Below are 17,097 nucleotides of genomic sequence, written 5' to 3' on the forward strand. Positions count from 1 at the left end.
AGGCATTGTTTGCTCATGCCCAGTTTATCAAGTGATCCAGATTGCTCTGAATCAGTGACTTGTCCCTTCATTATTCATCACTCCCTCAATTTTTGTGTCTTATGAAAACTTTATCAGTGATGATTTTATGTTTTATTTCAGATCATTGATAAAAATGTTAAATAGCATATGACCAAGAACCTATCCCTGTGGGACCCCACTGGAGAAATGCCCACCCAATGAAAAACTCCAATTTACACTTACATTTTGAGACCTATCAGTTAGCCAGCTTTTAATCCATATAATGTGTTTCATGTTAATTGTATATCCTTCTAGTTTTTAAATCAAAATGTTTTGTGGTACCAGTCAAATGCCTTAAAGAAGTCTAAGTGTATATGTCAATACTATTACCTCTATCAACCAAATTTGTAACATCATAAAAAATCAAGTTAATTTGACAAGATCTATTTTCCAAAAACTCATGCTGATTTGCATTAATTACATTCTTTTCCTTTAATTCTTTTTATTAATTGAATCCTGTATCAGCTGCTCTATTATTTTGCCTGGGACTGATGTCAGGCTGACAGGCCTATAAGTACCCAGGACATTCTGTTTACCTTCTTTTAAGAAATTGGCACAATAGTTGCTTGCTTCCAGTCATCTGGAAATTCTCCAGTGCTCCAATGCTTATTGAAAATCAATATTAGTGGTTTGATGAGCTCCTCAACACGCATCCAAGAGTTTTGAAAGAGCTGGCTATTTGGACCTGCTGATTTTAAAAAGGTCTAATTTCAGCCTTCACTTCCCCTTTAAACAAGATTAGTTTTTTAAACACTATGCCCTTCTTCCTTGATGGTGGGTGTTCAAAGGAACACATCTGTTAAGAACAAAGGGGTTATTTATGCAGTCAGGTCTTTGAATTGATCTATACTTTGGTTGAAATTAACTTGCATAAGAGACAAGCACAAGACCTATGTACTCCTTCAGTCCCATTGAAAATCCTAAATGGGAGTTAGACTGGACTCTTCCTTTCTAGTGAATCAGCCTGATGAGCTGAACCAGCATTAATGGAAACAATCAGCACCCAGTATAGGTCTGAAGGAAGTTATATCCCTTTGGGAGCAAGGTGTGAGATGGGAAGGAATTGTACTTTTCTGAGCTCCAATTATGTCTGAAGGCTCCCCCTTGAATGGTTCAGTCCTGGGAAGGAGTACTACATGCTTCCCTTTATTCAGGGCTTTAAGCAAAGGTCTAGACATATGTTGGAAAAGTAATAAGGGAAAAACACACCATGTCCAGTAAGTAATTGGAATGTGTTGGGCACAATTTCTGGTGTCATTAGGTGGAGGAAGAAACTAAGGGGTATTTGACTTGATTTTGACTAACAGGGAGGAATCAGTTGTGAATCTGAAGGTGGAAGTCAACTTGGAAGGAAGGAATGAGAGCAGCAGAATACAATGGACTTTAAAAAGTTCAGACTTCAGCAAACTCAGAAATGGGTAGGTAGTGCCCTATGGGGGAAAAACATCTAACAGGAAAAAGAGTTCAGGAGAGCTGGCAGTTTCTCAGAAAATATTTAACGGCACAAAAGCAAACTATGCTGATGTGAAGGAAAGATGGGAAGAAAAGAAGAGGCAAAGATGGTTGCATAAGGAGCTCTTTAATGACCTGACAATCAAAAAGGAACACTATAAAAAGTTGAAACATGGTCAAATTAATGAGGATGAGTACAAAAGAATAGCTCGGCATGCAGGGATAAAATCAGAAAGGCTAAGGTACAAAAGAGGCAGTAAGGAGAGGTTCTATAAACATATCAGGAACAAAAGAAACATGAAGGAAAGTATAGGTTCACTACTTAGAGGGGAAGGAGAGCTAATACCAGATACCAAGAAGGCTCAGGTGCTTGATGCTTATATTGCTTCAGTCTTATTAAAAAGATCAATTATGACCAGCTGCTTAACTCAATTAATATTAACAAGGTGGAAGGAACACAAGGGAAAATAGGGAAATAACAGATTAAAGAATATTTAGATGAATTATATGTATTCAAGTAATCAAGGCCTGATGGAATTCACCCTAGGCTTAAGGAACTAATTGAAATCTAAGAATCTTGAAACCATTTGAGTTATGTTTGAGAACTCATGGAAGATGGGTAAGATCCGAGAGGGCTAAAGAAGAGCAAACATTCTGAGGAACAAAGGACTCAGGGAATTAGATCAGTCAAACTAACTTTAATTCCTGGAAAGATACTAGAACAGTTTTATTAAAAATCAATGTGTAAGCACCTAGAGGATAATAGGGTTATAAGGAATAGTCAACATGCGGGGGTGGGGGGAGATGAGGAATATGTTTATAACATTTGCAGATGACGCCACATAGGGTGAAGTTGCAAGCACTTTGGAAGACAGGAATTCAAAATAACCTTGACAAATTGGAGAAATGGTCTGAAATCAGCAACACGAAGCTCAAAAAAGACAAGTGCAAAGCACTATAGTTTGGAGGGAAAATCAAATGCACAACAAAATGGGGAATAAAGGGTTAGACAGTAGTACTGGGAATTATAGTAGACCACAAATGGCATATGAACCAAAAATGTGATGCAGTTTTGAAAAAAGGCTATTATCAGTCTGGGGTGTGTTAGGAGTGCCGTATGCAAGATGCAGGAGGTAATTGTTCTTCTGTACTCAGCACTGGTGAGGCATTGTCTGGAGTACTATGTCCAGGTGTTGGTGCCGCATTCAAAGAAAAATATGGAGAAATGAGAGTTTAGCAGAGAGCAACAATAAATGATAAGTGTTTGGAAAACATAAGCTATGAGGAAGCTAAAAAAACTGGGCATGTTTAATCTCAAGGAAAGAAGACTGTGGGGAGGGAGGGGACCTGACAAGTCCTCAAATATATTAAGACCTGTTATAAAGAGGATGGCAATCAATTGTTCTGCATGTCTACTGAAGGTAGGCCAAAGAATAATTGGTTTAATCTGCAGCAAAGGAGATTTAGTTTAGATATTAGGGGGGAAAAAACCTTTCTAACTGTAAGGCTACTTAAGTCCTGGAATAGATTACCAAAACAGATTGTGGAATCCCAGTCATTAGGTTTTCAAGAACAGGTTAGACAAATATCTGTCAGGGATGATCCAGGTTTACATAGTCCTGCCTCACTGCAGGGGGCTGAACTTGGATGACCTCTTGAAGTCCCTTCCAGCCCTACACATCAGTGCTGGAACTCGAGGTGCTGGGGGAGGGGGCTGCCACACCCCCTAGCTTGAAGTGGTTTCCATCCTATACAGGGTTTACAGTTTGGTTCAATGGCTCTCAGCACCCCCACCATACTTCCCCCCCCCCCGGCCCTTCATTCCTATGATTCTATGAATGTAACCCATAAATGTATTGAGCATAAAATATGGTTTCAACCTCACATTTTTCTCAACCAGCAAAGTAATACATCAATACTTATAAATCAGTTATGAAGCAAAGGTTTGACTTCCCAGAAATTGTAATGGTTATCAGGGTACCAACTGAAGCTATTTTGTTATTTCATCTTCAGAGTAAAGTAAGAAAAAACCTCAAACCATATTTACCATAATTACTATATCTTGTTTGGATTTATTTATCCTCATGCATCTTCTAAATAAGCATGGCTTCTAATACACTGCATTGTAAAGACAAGTGGCCTGACTTTCAGAAGTGCTGAACATCCACAATTCCCACTGAAGTAAATGGGAACTACAAGTGTTTAGTACCTATAAATCTGCAGGTACGAAGGGCTGTATTGTAATTAACCCTGTAACTCGCTTAAGGGGGAGCTATTTGGTTCATTCTTCCTGTTCCATCCAAGGGACTGGTGGGGCGTAATCTGTGTCTGCAGAAGGGTTCTGTGTTGGCTCTGGTATATGGCCCAGTGCATTTGGGGACAGAGCCGCTTTTGCCACTGCCTGTTTCTGTGTAGGATGTGAAATGGCAGCCTGGTGGCAGCTTCTCTTTTCAGCTTTTGAACTCTCTCCAAGAAAGGGTTTGGCCCACAATGGGGCATTTTACTCCCCTCTGTTGCTTTGCAGCAGGGCCTGTGTTTGAGCCATAAATAAGGGCAGCTCCTAAAGAAAGAGACTGGCTCTAATGCACCAAGGATATAACATAACTGAAGACCTTACCCCGGAGATGAGTTTGGCATGTTGTCTATGGTGTGTTTGAATATTTCAGTAGTCATTACAGTGCTGCTCTACACTGTAAACTCATATATGAATGGCTACTCCAAAATAAATAAATCTCAATACTGTACATTCAAATAAATAATATAAACAATTTCCTGGTCAACACAAGACTCATCTTAGGCAAATGATGTCAGCAAATCCTACAAGTCACTGCCAAAGGGCTTCATTTAGCAATTGTTATTGGGTGTTTTTCATTTTTATTTACCTTATTTTTCTGTCTAGCAGGGTCAACACTAGGTCAGCATATAATGATCTATAATGAGTCTGTATCTGCAACTGCTGAAACCAGACACAATTACTGTAGGTCAGCTTGCCATTTTCTACATGTTTTACTGTCGGTACCAAAATGCCTGGACCCGAACACAATGTTCCATTTCAAATGGAGCTCATATACTTGTTCAACCAGGGACACTGCAAGGTCTCGGGAAACTGCTTTATTTCCAGAAAGAGTTTGCTTCCCTGTGAAGTGGATGCATACTTTGTATTCTGTCTAGCACTTGAGTGAAATTTTGGACAGTAACAAATATTAAAGCACAGCTTGCAACAGAGTCTTTTATATTGTACTTTAACTGTGGCTGAAGATGCAATATTGGCTGTCCCGGTATTACAGTGACAGCATTATGAATAGGCCCTACCAAATTCAGGGTCCACTCTGGTCAATTTCATGGCCAGAGGGTTTTCATTTGGTCAATTTCACGATTTCAGATGTTTATATTTGAAATTTCACAGTATTGTAACCAGGGGGGGTCTTGACCTAAAATGGGATCGTGGGGGGTTGCAAAGTTGTGGGGTGGGGGGGTGTCCCAAGATTGTCACCCTCACTTCTTTGCTGCCTAGGCAGCAGCCTCTGAGCTTCCTGCAGTTAGAGGAGATTCTGGGAGGTGGAGGTAGGTAGGATCTCCCCCACGCTACTAGGAGTTCCCTAGCCGGGGGCTGCTAGTCCAGGCCAGTGACAGATTAAGGCAGGGGTCCCTGGCCAATATGGGGGTCCACTTGAAAAATGGGTGCCCCAGCCCCAGAAGAAACTATAGGGTGGAAGAACGGTGGGGGGTGCCCTTAGCTCCAGCTGGAGCAATGGGGAGCAGAAGCCCCCAGCTCTGGCTGGAGCGGGGGGAGGCCCCGAGCCCAGTCTGCCCCAGCTGCAGCCACTGGGAGCAGAAGCCCCCACCCCAGCAGGAACTGCTGTGGGAGGAAGGGGAAGCCAGGAGCTCGGCGCCCAGAGCTGCGGCAGGAAATGCGGGGGTGGGAGGGAGAGGGGACGGAGGCACACAGCCCAGCTCCCGGACTGCCCGTGCTGCCTCTGGAGGTGGATCTGATCTCCCCACCAAGAGCAGTCATACAGGGGAAGGACAAGTCCTATCCCTCCTCAGTGTGTCTGGACTAGCAGTTAGGACTCAGAGCCCCAGGCTCCCAGCAGCCGAGGAGATCAGATTTCATGGGGGTGGGCTGATTTTTGGTAGGGTCCTAATTTTGTACAGTGTGGGTCAAATGGTGCAGTCTAACTCAGCCAAAAAATCTGACCTCATGCAATTATGTGGCTGTAAATGAAGGGAGTAAAAATAGAAATATTCCTTGAGCCACTAGAGAGCACAAATTCTTCTGATTAAAGAACAAACATTAATGGCAGAACTAAAAGAGGCCATGTGTTACTCTATCCTGACCAAAGGGTGAAAGTCATATAGCAGTGGCTAGCAGAAGAATTAGGTTGGAGAAATAAAGCAGGAGAAAATCAAATCAGTGTCTCCAGAATGACAGACTGAGCTTTATCAATGCAGTGACACCACAGGCACTCTGGCTAGCACAGTAAATAATGATAGAACTATAGTTGCTCTGCACAGGGTCCTCCCCATTCACTGCCCCTTCTCTACCACCTCCTAACAGCCTGAGAAATAAGGGTTTGTCAGGGAGCTCTGCTGTTGGAAAGGAGTCAGTATACTTAGGTAGGCCACTGTTGTGTAGTTCTACCTTACTGCAGGTGCTATTCGACCCATGAGCTGAACTGTTATCAGTTTCTCTGCACCCCCTTTGATGGGAGTATTGAGCCATTGGAGTTGCCAAAGTATTGATACTGTGGACCCTTCCCTGACCTGTCTCACAAGTCTAATGAGGGCTAGAATGGAGAGCATCTTAACAGAGCACAGGGACACAGAAGCCCCACTAGGTGCCACTCCAGCCACAACCTCTTTCCTTTTATAGCCCCACAGTAGGGCTCAAGTTGTTTGGGGAGCTGTGCAGGGAGCCCAATGTACTTGAGTAACTTTCTCTCTGAGATCAGAAGTAGTGTATTTTTTTTATTTATGTTTTTGCACAAGTCTAATTTTCATAAGAATTAGAATAACTCTAGCCCTCTTTTCACCCAACCCCACTACACCAACACTGCCTTGAAGCCACCTGTTAATTAAAACCTTGCATGGGAACAACATTATCTCTTAACAAACAATATTCCACTGTATCTGTTTTAATACGATGTGCTTAAATTAGAAAATGTAATACATAGTAATAAACATCTGCTACTTACCAGGTGAAGATAAGACACAGCAATGTGGATATTAAAATAAGAACTTGGTTAAACATTGCAGACTGTGTACGTTGAATGGCTCTATGGAGATCATTCTATATTAATAGAAAAAGCAGGTTGGTTATGTTTTTTTAAATAATGCATCTGCTGATCCTATACAATAGTTCCATGATATTTTGATAAGATACAATGGCCCAACCGCACTTAAAATTTGCTGAGCACAATGGGTGGTGCAAAGGAGTCAGTTGTTCCCTGATTTCCGTGACTGCGTCTTTGACTACCCTGGCATACTTTAGAGAATCCTGGAGTTTGCGCTAAATTTAATCAGCTGGCCCAAACGGTTCCGTATGCCAGGCAGGAGTAACTGGAGCATAGCAGCTCCTTAGACCCCTGGTGGAGAGACTACATGTGAGTGGCATACGAGTTAGCCATGCTGGGAACTTTCCTTGTTGGAAGTCAGTGATGTGCCAGTTTCCACCAACTGAGGAAACTATTGGAAACTATTTCCAAATTTGATACGAAATGGTGATACAGTAAAATGTGGAAGCATTTCCATGACTGAATAGTGAATGTGATTAATCCCATGATAAATTTGTCCAGTGCAGTTCCCTGACCAGAAAGCAACCGTCTTGCTGAAGTCAGCAGACTCAGAAATGGATATATTTTTTAAAACAGTTATTCTTTCCTCACTATTTTTGGTCATACTTACAATCATGTTCTCCAAAGCATGTTTGGCAAGCCAGCAATTTAAAAATACTGGAATAAATAGGTTTCTTAGTGCAGGCCAGAAAATCTGAGGAGGGGGAAATAAACACAAATACATCTTAACAGCTTTTCTGTCCAAGAAACTACATCCAATACAGTGTTTATAAAATTGTGTACTCCTGATGTAAAAACTGGTAACTATATTACTTTTTTCTGTATAATATATATGATAGGTAGTTTACAGTGTAGATAACATTTTTACTATGCAAGTTTTCTCTGCTTTTACATCTAACTGGTTTATCTTGCTCATTGCATTATTGGCTGTGTGACTTTTTTAAATATATTTTTTTTCAAGAAGAAAAACATAGTTTGCTAAATTAGCCTCTCCAACAGGGCCTGCTCATCGCTCATACAGGTCAATAGAGACTTCCACTCGCTTCAGTGTGTGTTGGAGCAGACCCATAATCCCACCCAGGAATGGACACCGACACTTAATTCAGATACTTACTGTAATGATAAAGGGGACAGCGTTGATTATTTCCAGGAGGAAGGGTATTCGCAAAACTTGTTCCCAGATGTTTCCCTTTTCAAAACAGCAAAAACATACCAAACTTCAGAAATAGACTTTCACTGAGTTGCACTGTACAGACCGTTCATCCCAAACAACGTGCAAATATGCAACAATCTGAAAAGACCAAGTGCCTAATCCTGTGGTCCTCACGTAGGCAAGGCTCCCATTGATGTCACTGGGAGTCTTGCCTGAGAGAGGACTGCAGGATTTGGCACTAGTGTTCCTACTGGTGGGTGGGTGGGGGGCAAACAATAGATTAGGTAAATGAGAGAACATGACAGCTTTCTGTTTATATATCGGGGAAATTAAAATAGGGGCCAGCAGCAGAGGAAAACTCCATGAGACTTTCCTCACAGAGCTATCTCCAGATCACTCTGTCAGGAGTCTGCTATCCCTGTGGAATAGGCAATGGTGTTTGGCCCAGTGATTCTTTCAGTATTGAAACTGTTGAACTGTGGATTAAACACTGGGCCAAAAGGAGCAAGAAAGTGTGTGAATAATTCTGTGGTCTAGTGATTTGAGTTCTCACCTGGGATGCAGGAGGCCCAGGATCCAGACCTCCTGCTCCAATGACTTTTTTAAAATTTATCCACAGTGGAACATCTTCAACAGGAGATACTAAGGGAGCCCTGAATAAGAATATCCCATAGCTCAGTGACTAAGGCAGTCACCTGAGAGGCAGCAGACTCCAGTTGAAATCCCTTTTCCCTCTTAGGTGGAGAGACAGCTTGGACTTGGGATCTCCCACATCCCAGATGAGTACACTCACTGCTGGGATAAAGGTTAAGAGGGAGGTACTCTTCCCCACCCCCTGTTTTGGGTAAGCTCACCTAGACGTGCCAAATCTAGCAGGCAAGGTCTGAACCTGTTCACCAGATTGGGCTCTGCAGCTGAGTTAGGCAGAGGAATACCTATCTTCCCCCAGTTTGTGCCTTGCTCTTCTAGGGCTTGGGTATCTGGACACCTAGCATGGGGCACCTAGTGTGTATGTTCAGAGGCAGAAGCAAAGGTGCCTTAGGGAACTTTTATGCCAAAAAATTAGGTGCAGGGTGATTTTAAGCACCTACAAGGTTTGGGGGTTGCTGAGCAGTATTTTGTGAATCCCAGTGGGTCCCGATTCTGGGATTTAGGCACCCAAGTCCTCTTGTGAATCCAGCTCCCAGTGACTCTTCACAAAGGTAAAGTTCATGAAGCTCATACTAGTTAATGTAATACTGCAGCATTTACATTGTGGAATAAATCATGTCAATATTGCAAGAATTTGAAGAGCAGTAGGATAAATTAAAAATATAGACATAAATGATCTGACATTTATATCAACAAATTAATTAATCAATCCTCATTATTATATCATCTGACTCAGTCACTGAATGCTAAATACAAGTTTTGTTGTGCAAAAAGGAAATCCTCTATTCTCCCACACACACACACACACCTTCATCTCCAGAAGCCACTGCTGCTATAGTGCCAGAATAATTTTATTTTGACAGATGAATGAGACTATAGTTGAATAGTTTTAAATGTTCTGCGTGGTAACTGTACACAGAAGTGATGGGAGGAGGAGGATTAAAGGCTGTGGTTGTATTTAACTGTGGGCACAATAAAAAAACTATAATGAATTAGAAATTAGAAATTCAAATTTAATTTAAACTCACTCACTATGTGTTCCTACTGAACAAATATCTTCGCTTATTTTACTTTCTAGGGGACTGCTCTTTATGCTTCCTAACAAAGGATGATCAGCTGCTACAGATTTCATTGTATTGGTAGTGTCCATCACAAGAGAGAAAAAAGGACACAAATGTAGCAAACACAAAGGAAGTTCTTTATTCAGGATTCTGGACATGCAGATCCTGCTGCTACCTGGTTCTCAATGTTGTAGATTGTTGGAACAAAGCTTGTGTCCTATCACACAGGATCTGTATTGGGTCTGGCAGACAGTGTTAAGGGGAGCTGATACTTAGAATCATAGAATATTAGGGTTGGAAGAGACGTCAGGAGGTCATCTAGTCCAATCCCCTGCTCAAAGCACGACCAACACCAACTAAATCATCCCAGCCAGGGCTTTGTCAAGCCAGGCCTTAAAAACCTTTACGGATGGAGATTCCACCACCTCCCTAGGTAATCCATTCCAATGCTTCACCACCCTCCTAGTGAAATAGTGTTTCCTAATATCCACCCTAGACCTCCCCCACTGCAACTTGAGACCATTGCTTCTTGTTCTGTCATCTACCACCACTGAGAACAGCCTAGCACCATCCTCTTTGGAACCCCCCTTCAGGTAGTTGAAGGCTGCTATTAAATCCCCCTCACTCTTCTCTTCTGCAGACTAAATAATCCTAGTTCCCTCAGCCTCTCCTCATAAATCATGTGCCACAGCCCCCTAATAATTTTCGTTGCTCTCCGCTGGACTCTCTCCAATTTGTCTACATCCCTTCTGTAGTGGGGGGACCAAAACTGGACGCAATACTCCAGGTGTGGCCTCACCAGTGCCGAATAGAGGGGAATAATCACTTCCCTCGATCTGCTGGCAATGCTCCTACTTATACAGCCCAAAATGCCATTAGACTTCTTGGCAACAAGGGCACGCTGCTGACTCATATACAGCTACTTGTCCACTGTAATCCCCAGATCCTTTTCTGCAGAACTGTTGCTTAGCCAGTCAGTCCCCAGCGGTTCATGGGATTCTTCCTTCTTAAGTGCAGGACTCTGCACTTGTCCTTGTTGAATCTCATCAGATTTCTTTTGGCCCAATCCTCCAATTTGTCTAGGTCACTCTGGACCCTATCCCTATCCTCCAGCATATCTACCTCTCCGCCCCCCCCCCATCCCCAGTTTAGTGTCATCTGCAAACTTGCTGAGGGTGCAATTAATCCCATCATCCAGATCATTAATAAAAATGTTGAACAAAACCAGCCTCAGGACCGACCCCTGGGGCACTCTGCTTGATACCGGCTGCCAACTAGACATCGAGCTGTTGATCACTACCCATTGAGCACGACAATCTAGCCAGCTTTCTATCCACCTTATACTTGTATTATTGTGTGAGATCTGCAAAGTTAACAGATCAAGTAGGACGGTTAGTCTCCATGCAGATCTCTGATATAAAAATAATCACTTCAGTAAATGTACAACTTCTCATTATCAGATCCTATGGGACTGATTCTCCACTGACCTGTACCATGTGGAACTCATTGCCAGGGGATGTTGTGAGGGCCAGAACTATTACTGGTTCAAAAAAGAATTGAATAAGTTGATAGAGGATAGATCCATTAATAGCTATTAGCCAAGATAGTCAGGGATGCAGCCCCATGCTCTGGGTGCCCCTAATCCTCTGACTGCCAAAAGTGGACAACAGGATGGATCAATTGATGATTGCCCTGGTCTGTTCATTTCCTCTGAAGCATCTGGCATTTGACTGTTGTTGGAAGAAAGGATACTGGGCCAAATGAATTGTTGGTCTGACTCAATATGGCCATTCTTACATATAATAATTTACTATATGTGTGAAGTGGATATAAATTGCTACCAAAACAGGATGGCAGAGTTTTATACCCACTTTCCAGAGAGATAAAGAACTACTTTAGGGAACTGATAAATCATTACTTTTGTGTACTCATTTAAACTGGTGCAAAGTGGGTGTAGGGATAAAATGCTAGATAAAATAGTTGTGTTTATATAAAATTTGCACAGGTGTAAACTACGCAAGTTCAAGGCCCTAGAACAGGGGTCGGCAACGTTCGGCATGCTGCTCGCCAGGGTAAGCACCCTAGCGGGCTGGGCCAGTTTATTTACCTGCTGACGCGGCAGGTTCGGCCGATCGCAGCCCCCACTGGCCGTGGTTCGCCGTCCCGGGCCAGTGGGGGCGGCGGGAAGCAGCGCAGGCCGAGGGATGTGCTGGCCGCGGCTTCCTGCCGCCCCCATTAGCCCGGGACGGCGAACCGCGGCCAGTGGGGGCCGCGATCGGCCGAACCTGCCGCGTCAGCAGGTAAATAAACTGGCCCAGCCCGCTAGGGTGCTTACCCTGGCGAGCCGTGTGCCGAACGTTGCCGACCCCTGCCCTAGAAAATCTGGTCCAATAACTTAAGAATGAAAAGTGGCACTGCTTTATAAATGGTATGTTGGCATCAGTTGTTTTTCACTGTGCTATTTTTTCCACCAAGAGACTTATATTTGTAATGGACAACACCTAATCTATATAAACAGTATTAGCTGCTTTTTATCAGGTATAATTTAGTAGCCAGTTTGAAGCTTATTAAAAATGTTATACTCTGAAAAACATTTCTGCCAATCATCACTTGATAAGTATAATAAAGAATTACTCTGTGACTCTGATGGATTGACTAGTTATTAAATACCATTGACTCATAGATTAAAAGCACAAAATGCTCTCATTTCACAAAATTATATATTTAAACTTTTAAAATAAAGCCTTTTCTTATTTTGTTTGGTGAAATGTATTTTACTGTTTTATCCTAATAGCTCAAAATGCAGACTTTTTATAATTCACTGTAATAGCATATAATAAAAATTAAAGGGCAAATTATGTGAAGAAATTCTAACCAAAACATTAGAAAAATATAACTAAAGAGAACTTGACATTTTAAGGAAAAAACAAAGACAAATGTATAATATTTTGTACTTGCATTCATCAGCAGATCTCAAAGCCTTTTTCAAAGTTCCCTAGTTTTGAGTTGGAATAGCTGAGGTGCAGATGGATATGGTCCCATATTTTCAAAATTGCCCTCTATTTGTGTGTGCCTCGATTCCTGTGTGCCCAATTTCAGATGACCAAACCTTGATTTTTTTTTTAAGTTTTCCAGAAATATTGTGCAGCAACAACTTGAGAGCTGATGTCAGAGAGAGCTGTGGGTACTCCACATATTGAAAAATAAGACCACAGAGACACAACTATACCAAAAAAAAAAAAAAAAAAAAAAAAAAAAAAAAAAAAAAAAAAAAAAAAGCCACCTTTGAAAAATTATCCCTAACCAACACAGAGAGGCAGTGGAAGAATTAGAAGTGAAACTCAAGATTTCTGACTTCCAGTCCCCTGCTCTGATTATTATGATACCTAATACATTTGAGAAACAAGAAAAGGCTGTTTGAGACAATATGCCATCCTCTACAGATTGATCAGACTTTCTGCTTTTGCATTATACCATTTAAGCCCAGAGACAAATGTAGGCCTCTCTTACCTTTACATTTACTTTCTTCAATTGCCTCTTGCAATAATTTTAGTCACAGATTTTCAAAGGTATTTAGGCATTGCTCCGTTCAGTATTGCTTGGCCGAAGGAGCAGATTTTCAAAAGGTATTTAGATAATTAAACAAAGATGCCTAGTGGGATTTTCAATAGTACCAAAGGCCGAGGTCTACGAAGGTATTTAAGCTCCTAACTTCTTTGACATAAATGGAAGTCAGGAGCCTAAATGCCTTTGTGGATCTGGGCCAAGGTGCCTATTTACAGCCTTTCATCCCAAAGGGTCCCTAAGCACTTTGGACGTTCGTAAATCATAGAATCGTAGGACTGGAAAGGACCTAGAGAGGTCCTCTAATCTAGTCTCCTGCACTCATGGTAGGACTAAATATTATCTAGACCATCCCTGACCGTGTTTATCTAACCTGCTTTTAAAAATCTCCAATGATGGAGATTCCACAACCTCCCTGGGCAACTTATTCCAGTGCTTAAGCACCCTGCAAATTAGGGAGTTTTTCCTAATGTCCAACCTAAACTGCCCTTGTTGCAATTTAAGTCCATTGCTTCTTGTCCTATCCTCAGAGGCTATGGAGAATAACTTTTCTCCCTCCTCCTTGTAATAACATTTATCACTTCACCCACTAATGAAATGCAGTCACAGCTGGAATGGAAGGTTTTTTTGTTTGTTTTTACTGTTAACTGCAAGCCTGTCCAATGGCTTAGGGCAGGAAGTAAAGAAGAATGCACTATCCAAATGAAAGGATGTGAACATTTAAATTAGCAGAGTGCAATTGTCCAAATTAGAATGTAACACCTAACACTCCCATTCTTCTGAAAAGTGCTGTTTGATTTGCAATGAAGTAAAAGCAGTCAAGACCATGGTTTTCATTTTCAACAACACAGTGCTCCTTTCCAACAACACAATGCTTCCTAGTGCCACTCCAGCATCAGAGGGAATTGCTGAATCATCACCATTTCCTGAATGACCTTGGCACCTGTTGGGAGATGTAGATAGCGCATCTTCAGAAAAAAGATGACATGAATTTGTCCCCAGATTGTTGGCCTATATTGGCAAATCTATATTCCATTCATTACAAATCTATACAATGCTACTTGTCAGGTCCTCAGCTGGTGTAAATTGAACTAGCGTCACTAAATTTGACAGAGGGGGGCCGACTTACATTAGCTGAGCATCTGGATGCCTATTTCTTCCTTCACCTTTTTGGTATCATGATACTAATAGCTCAGTCCTCTTCAGCTTTTCGTAAGTAAACATTGGGCTGATTAAAATCCCACTGAAGTCAATGAAAAGACTGCCATTGACTTCATGGGCTTTGATTCAGGCCCATTGTAAACTTCATAAATCATGAATGAGTCATGCACTTCAGTGTAATTATAAGTAACATTTTTCTTGACCAATTAGTCACAAGTAATTTAAGATGATCATTTTTATCTTTCCGTCAACCTGTAAGTAGTAAACTGACTTACAAAGGGATCTCATCTCTGGTCAATGAGGATATGTAAACTCCCCTTAGCATTAAGAGAAATCTATCAAATGGAGAATTGATTCAAAAGAATAAAACCAATTGGCCTTACCTTGTAGCTCAGATAACCCAGCAGCATTGTTTCAAACAGACTTATCAAAGCCACTGAAACCTAACATGATATATAAATATATATGTTAATGCAGAGTTAGTAATGTAATTAATTAAAGCAAAAATTACCTGAAGAATTAAACTGAAAGATTAAAAATAATCAAAACTAGTTGATCTGTGGTGAAGAAATCCTCTCAAAGCATCTTTAACCACTAAAGCTTGGTTCTAATCCTAAAATTCCTTACCACAGTATGTGCTGAATAAAGCCCTGTTCCTGTCAAACGATTCATTAGTATTTACCCCCTGCACTTGTCTTAAGTCCTATTGTCTGCTAGGCGCTGCCCTCAAAATCTCCTCCATGAATATTGTTTCAGAAGGTCTCCAGAATGTTCTCTCCATGGGTTTTTAGGGAAGGCCAAATAAAAGCAGCCAGTTTCTGTGCCATGCTGCAACTGGCAGGCTTTTGGCAGCTTCCAGGACTTGTTCCATTTTGAGATGACAGAGTATAAGGAATGTGTTTAAAAAATAAGACAAATGGTGGGAGGAAGTCATGACCTTTTTCAAACATTACACTGAAGTGTTATTTTTTTTAGTGTGTGTGGGTCATAAATATTACCCCCCAAAAAGTCTTAAAACACAGCAAAAGAGAGATGGTAAATTTCATTGTTTAAATCAGTGTGTGTTGAATTAATGGACATATAAAAGGTCAGTGACCTGTCTTAAACTACTAAAATCTATTTGGTTTACACATTGCATATATACTCCACAATGTCTTTTAAAACTAATCACAAAACCAGCTTAAATGTGTGCATATATTAAATTAAAACATTTACTATTTATACATTTGTATTACTTAATCTGGAGTCTGGAATCAAATTAGTCTCTATTCCTAATTTAAAATTAATGCTCACTACTAATGAAAGCTTAACATCCTGTACTACTTGCACTTGAAATTACATTATGAAGATTCAAAATAGATGGTGTGAATTTGAAAATATATTAAAAAAAAATCACCAAAACATTTCACTCTTACAGTAGTTAGCATTGCTCCAGATAAAGTGAAGTTTTTGTCTTGCATAAAAGTGGAATTTAGTTTGTTGTTTCTATATAACATTATATATCTATATATATATATACATATCTCCTCCTATTTTGTGTTTGTGTATCTATCTTCCTGTGTTCATTGACTAGCATAGGTTTACAGTGTAAGAATAAGCCTAAAACCAGCACCATAAACTATTAAGGCTATGTCTCAATATAAGTAATCTATATGTCTGTCAAACTTTATTTGCTCAGACCTTGCATATTTTAAACAAATATTCAAAAGTTATCTCCATCAGAGAAATGTTGCTTTAATAAACAACTGTATTACACAGAGATAGAATTCACCATAACGGGTTTGTACTGAGGGTAGTGCAAAAATATAATAGCATAATTATACTAGATGGTTCAGGAATCCTTAATACAAAAATTAATTATTTAGGGAGAACTCCCACAACTATCTTCAAAATTTTGCTCTTAACTTAATGCGAAGCAATAGCTTATTTTCAGAAACCATGTAAAGTTTAATAACTGTGGGCCCGATTCATATGTGCTGAGCACCTGAAATCTCATAACTTCTTTATTTATTTTAGATTAGGAACCATAAAGGCACCTACTTAAAAGACAAGCCATATAACAGACAAGAGCCAGCAGCAATCCCACATAATACAACTAAATAAACTATATAATAGTGCCACTTAGATTTAAAAGAGAAAAAAAAAGGAAACTTGAAATGATATTTCTTAAACAATATCTCCCTCCTCTTGAAGTGTGCCCAGAAGGCTAACAAATCCAGACTATTTTGGACCAGGATGGCGATCATCTGCCAAAGCCAAGAGAGGACCCCTCACAGAGAATGCCCCAGTAGCAATCCATTATTCTTTACTGAGGGGAAGGATGATCAAATTTGAGTGCCGCCATTGATCTCTCCTGCAGCAGTGAGGAAAGGCAATCTCTCAGACAGGCAGGTCTCATACCACTTAGGGCTTTGTGAGTGAAAACCAACAGCTTAAATTGCATTTGGAAACCCACAGGCAGCCAGTGCAGATAACAAAACACTGGTGTAATGTACTCATAGCAAGATTCTCCACTTACTGTGTGGACTGCCATATTCTGCACTAGCTTTGGCTTCCTTGTGGATTTAAGGTATAATCCCAAATAGAACCCATTACAATAGCTTAATCTTCAGGTAAAGAAGTGGAAACTCAGGCTATGTCTACAGTAGAGAGCTTACAGTGGCACAGCTGTCACGATGCAGCTACACCGCTGTAAGATCTC

At 40.8% G+C, this 17,097-nt stretch overlaps 1 protein-coding gene across 1 annotated transcript in view; it reads right to left on the bottom strand.

Annotated features, from left to right (window-relative positions):
* Positions 1-17,097, bottom strand: part of LOC113407282 (potassium channel subfamily T member 2-like) — a 299,061-nt gene that overhangs the window by 166,813 nt on the left and 115,151 nt on the right. Inside the window, exons 6-9 of the mRNA XM_026655611.2 lie at positions 14,780-14,839; positions 7,921-7,995; positions 7,417-7,500; positions 6,708-6,802 (exon numbers count right to left, since the gene is read on the bottom strand). Of these exons, the coding sequence (XP_026511396.1) occupies positions 6,708-6,802; positions 7,417-7,500; positions 7,921-7,995; positions 14,780-14,839 (314 nt within the window). The remainder of the gene's footprint in view (positions 1-6,707; positions 6,803-7,416; positions 7,501-7,920; positions 7,996-14,779; positions 14,840-17,097) is intronic.

Source organism: Terrapene carolina, unplaced genomic scaffold (assembly GCF_002925995.2).
Source record: "Terrapene carolina triunguis isolate 2854851 unplaced genomic scaffold, T_m_triunguis-2.0 Scaffold210, whole genome shotgun sequence".
NCBI lineage: Eukaryota > Metazoa > Chordata > Testudines > Emydidae > Terrapene > Terrapene triunguis.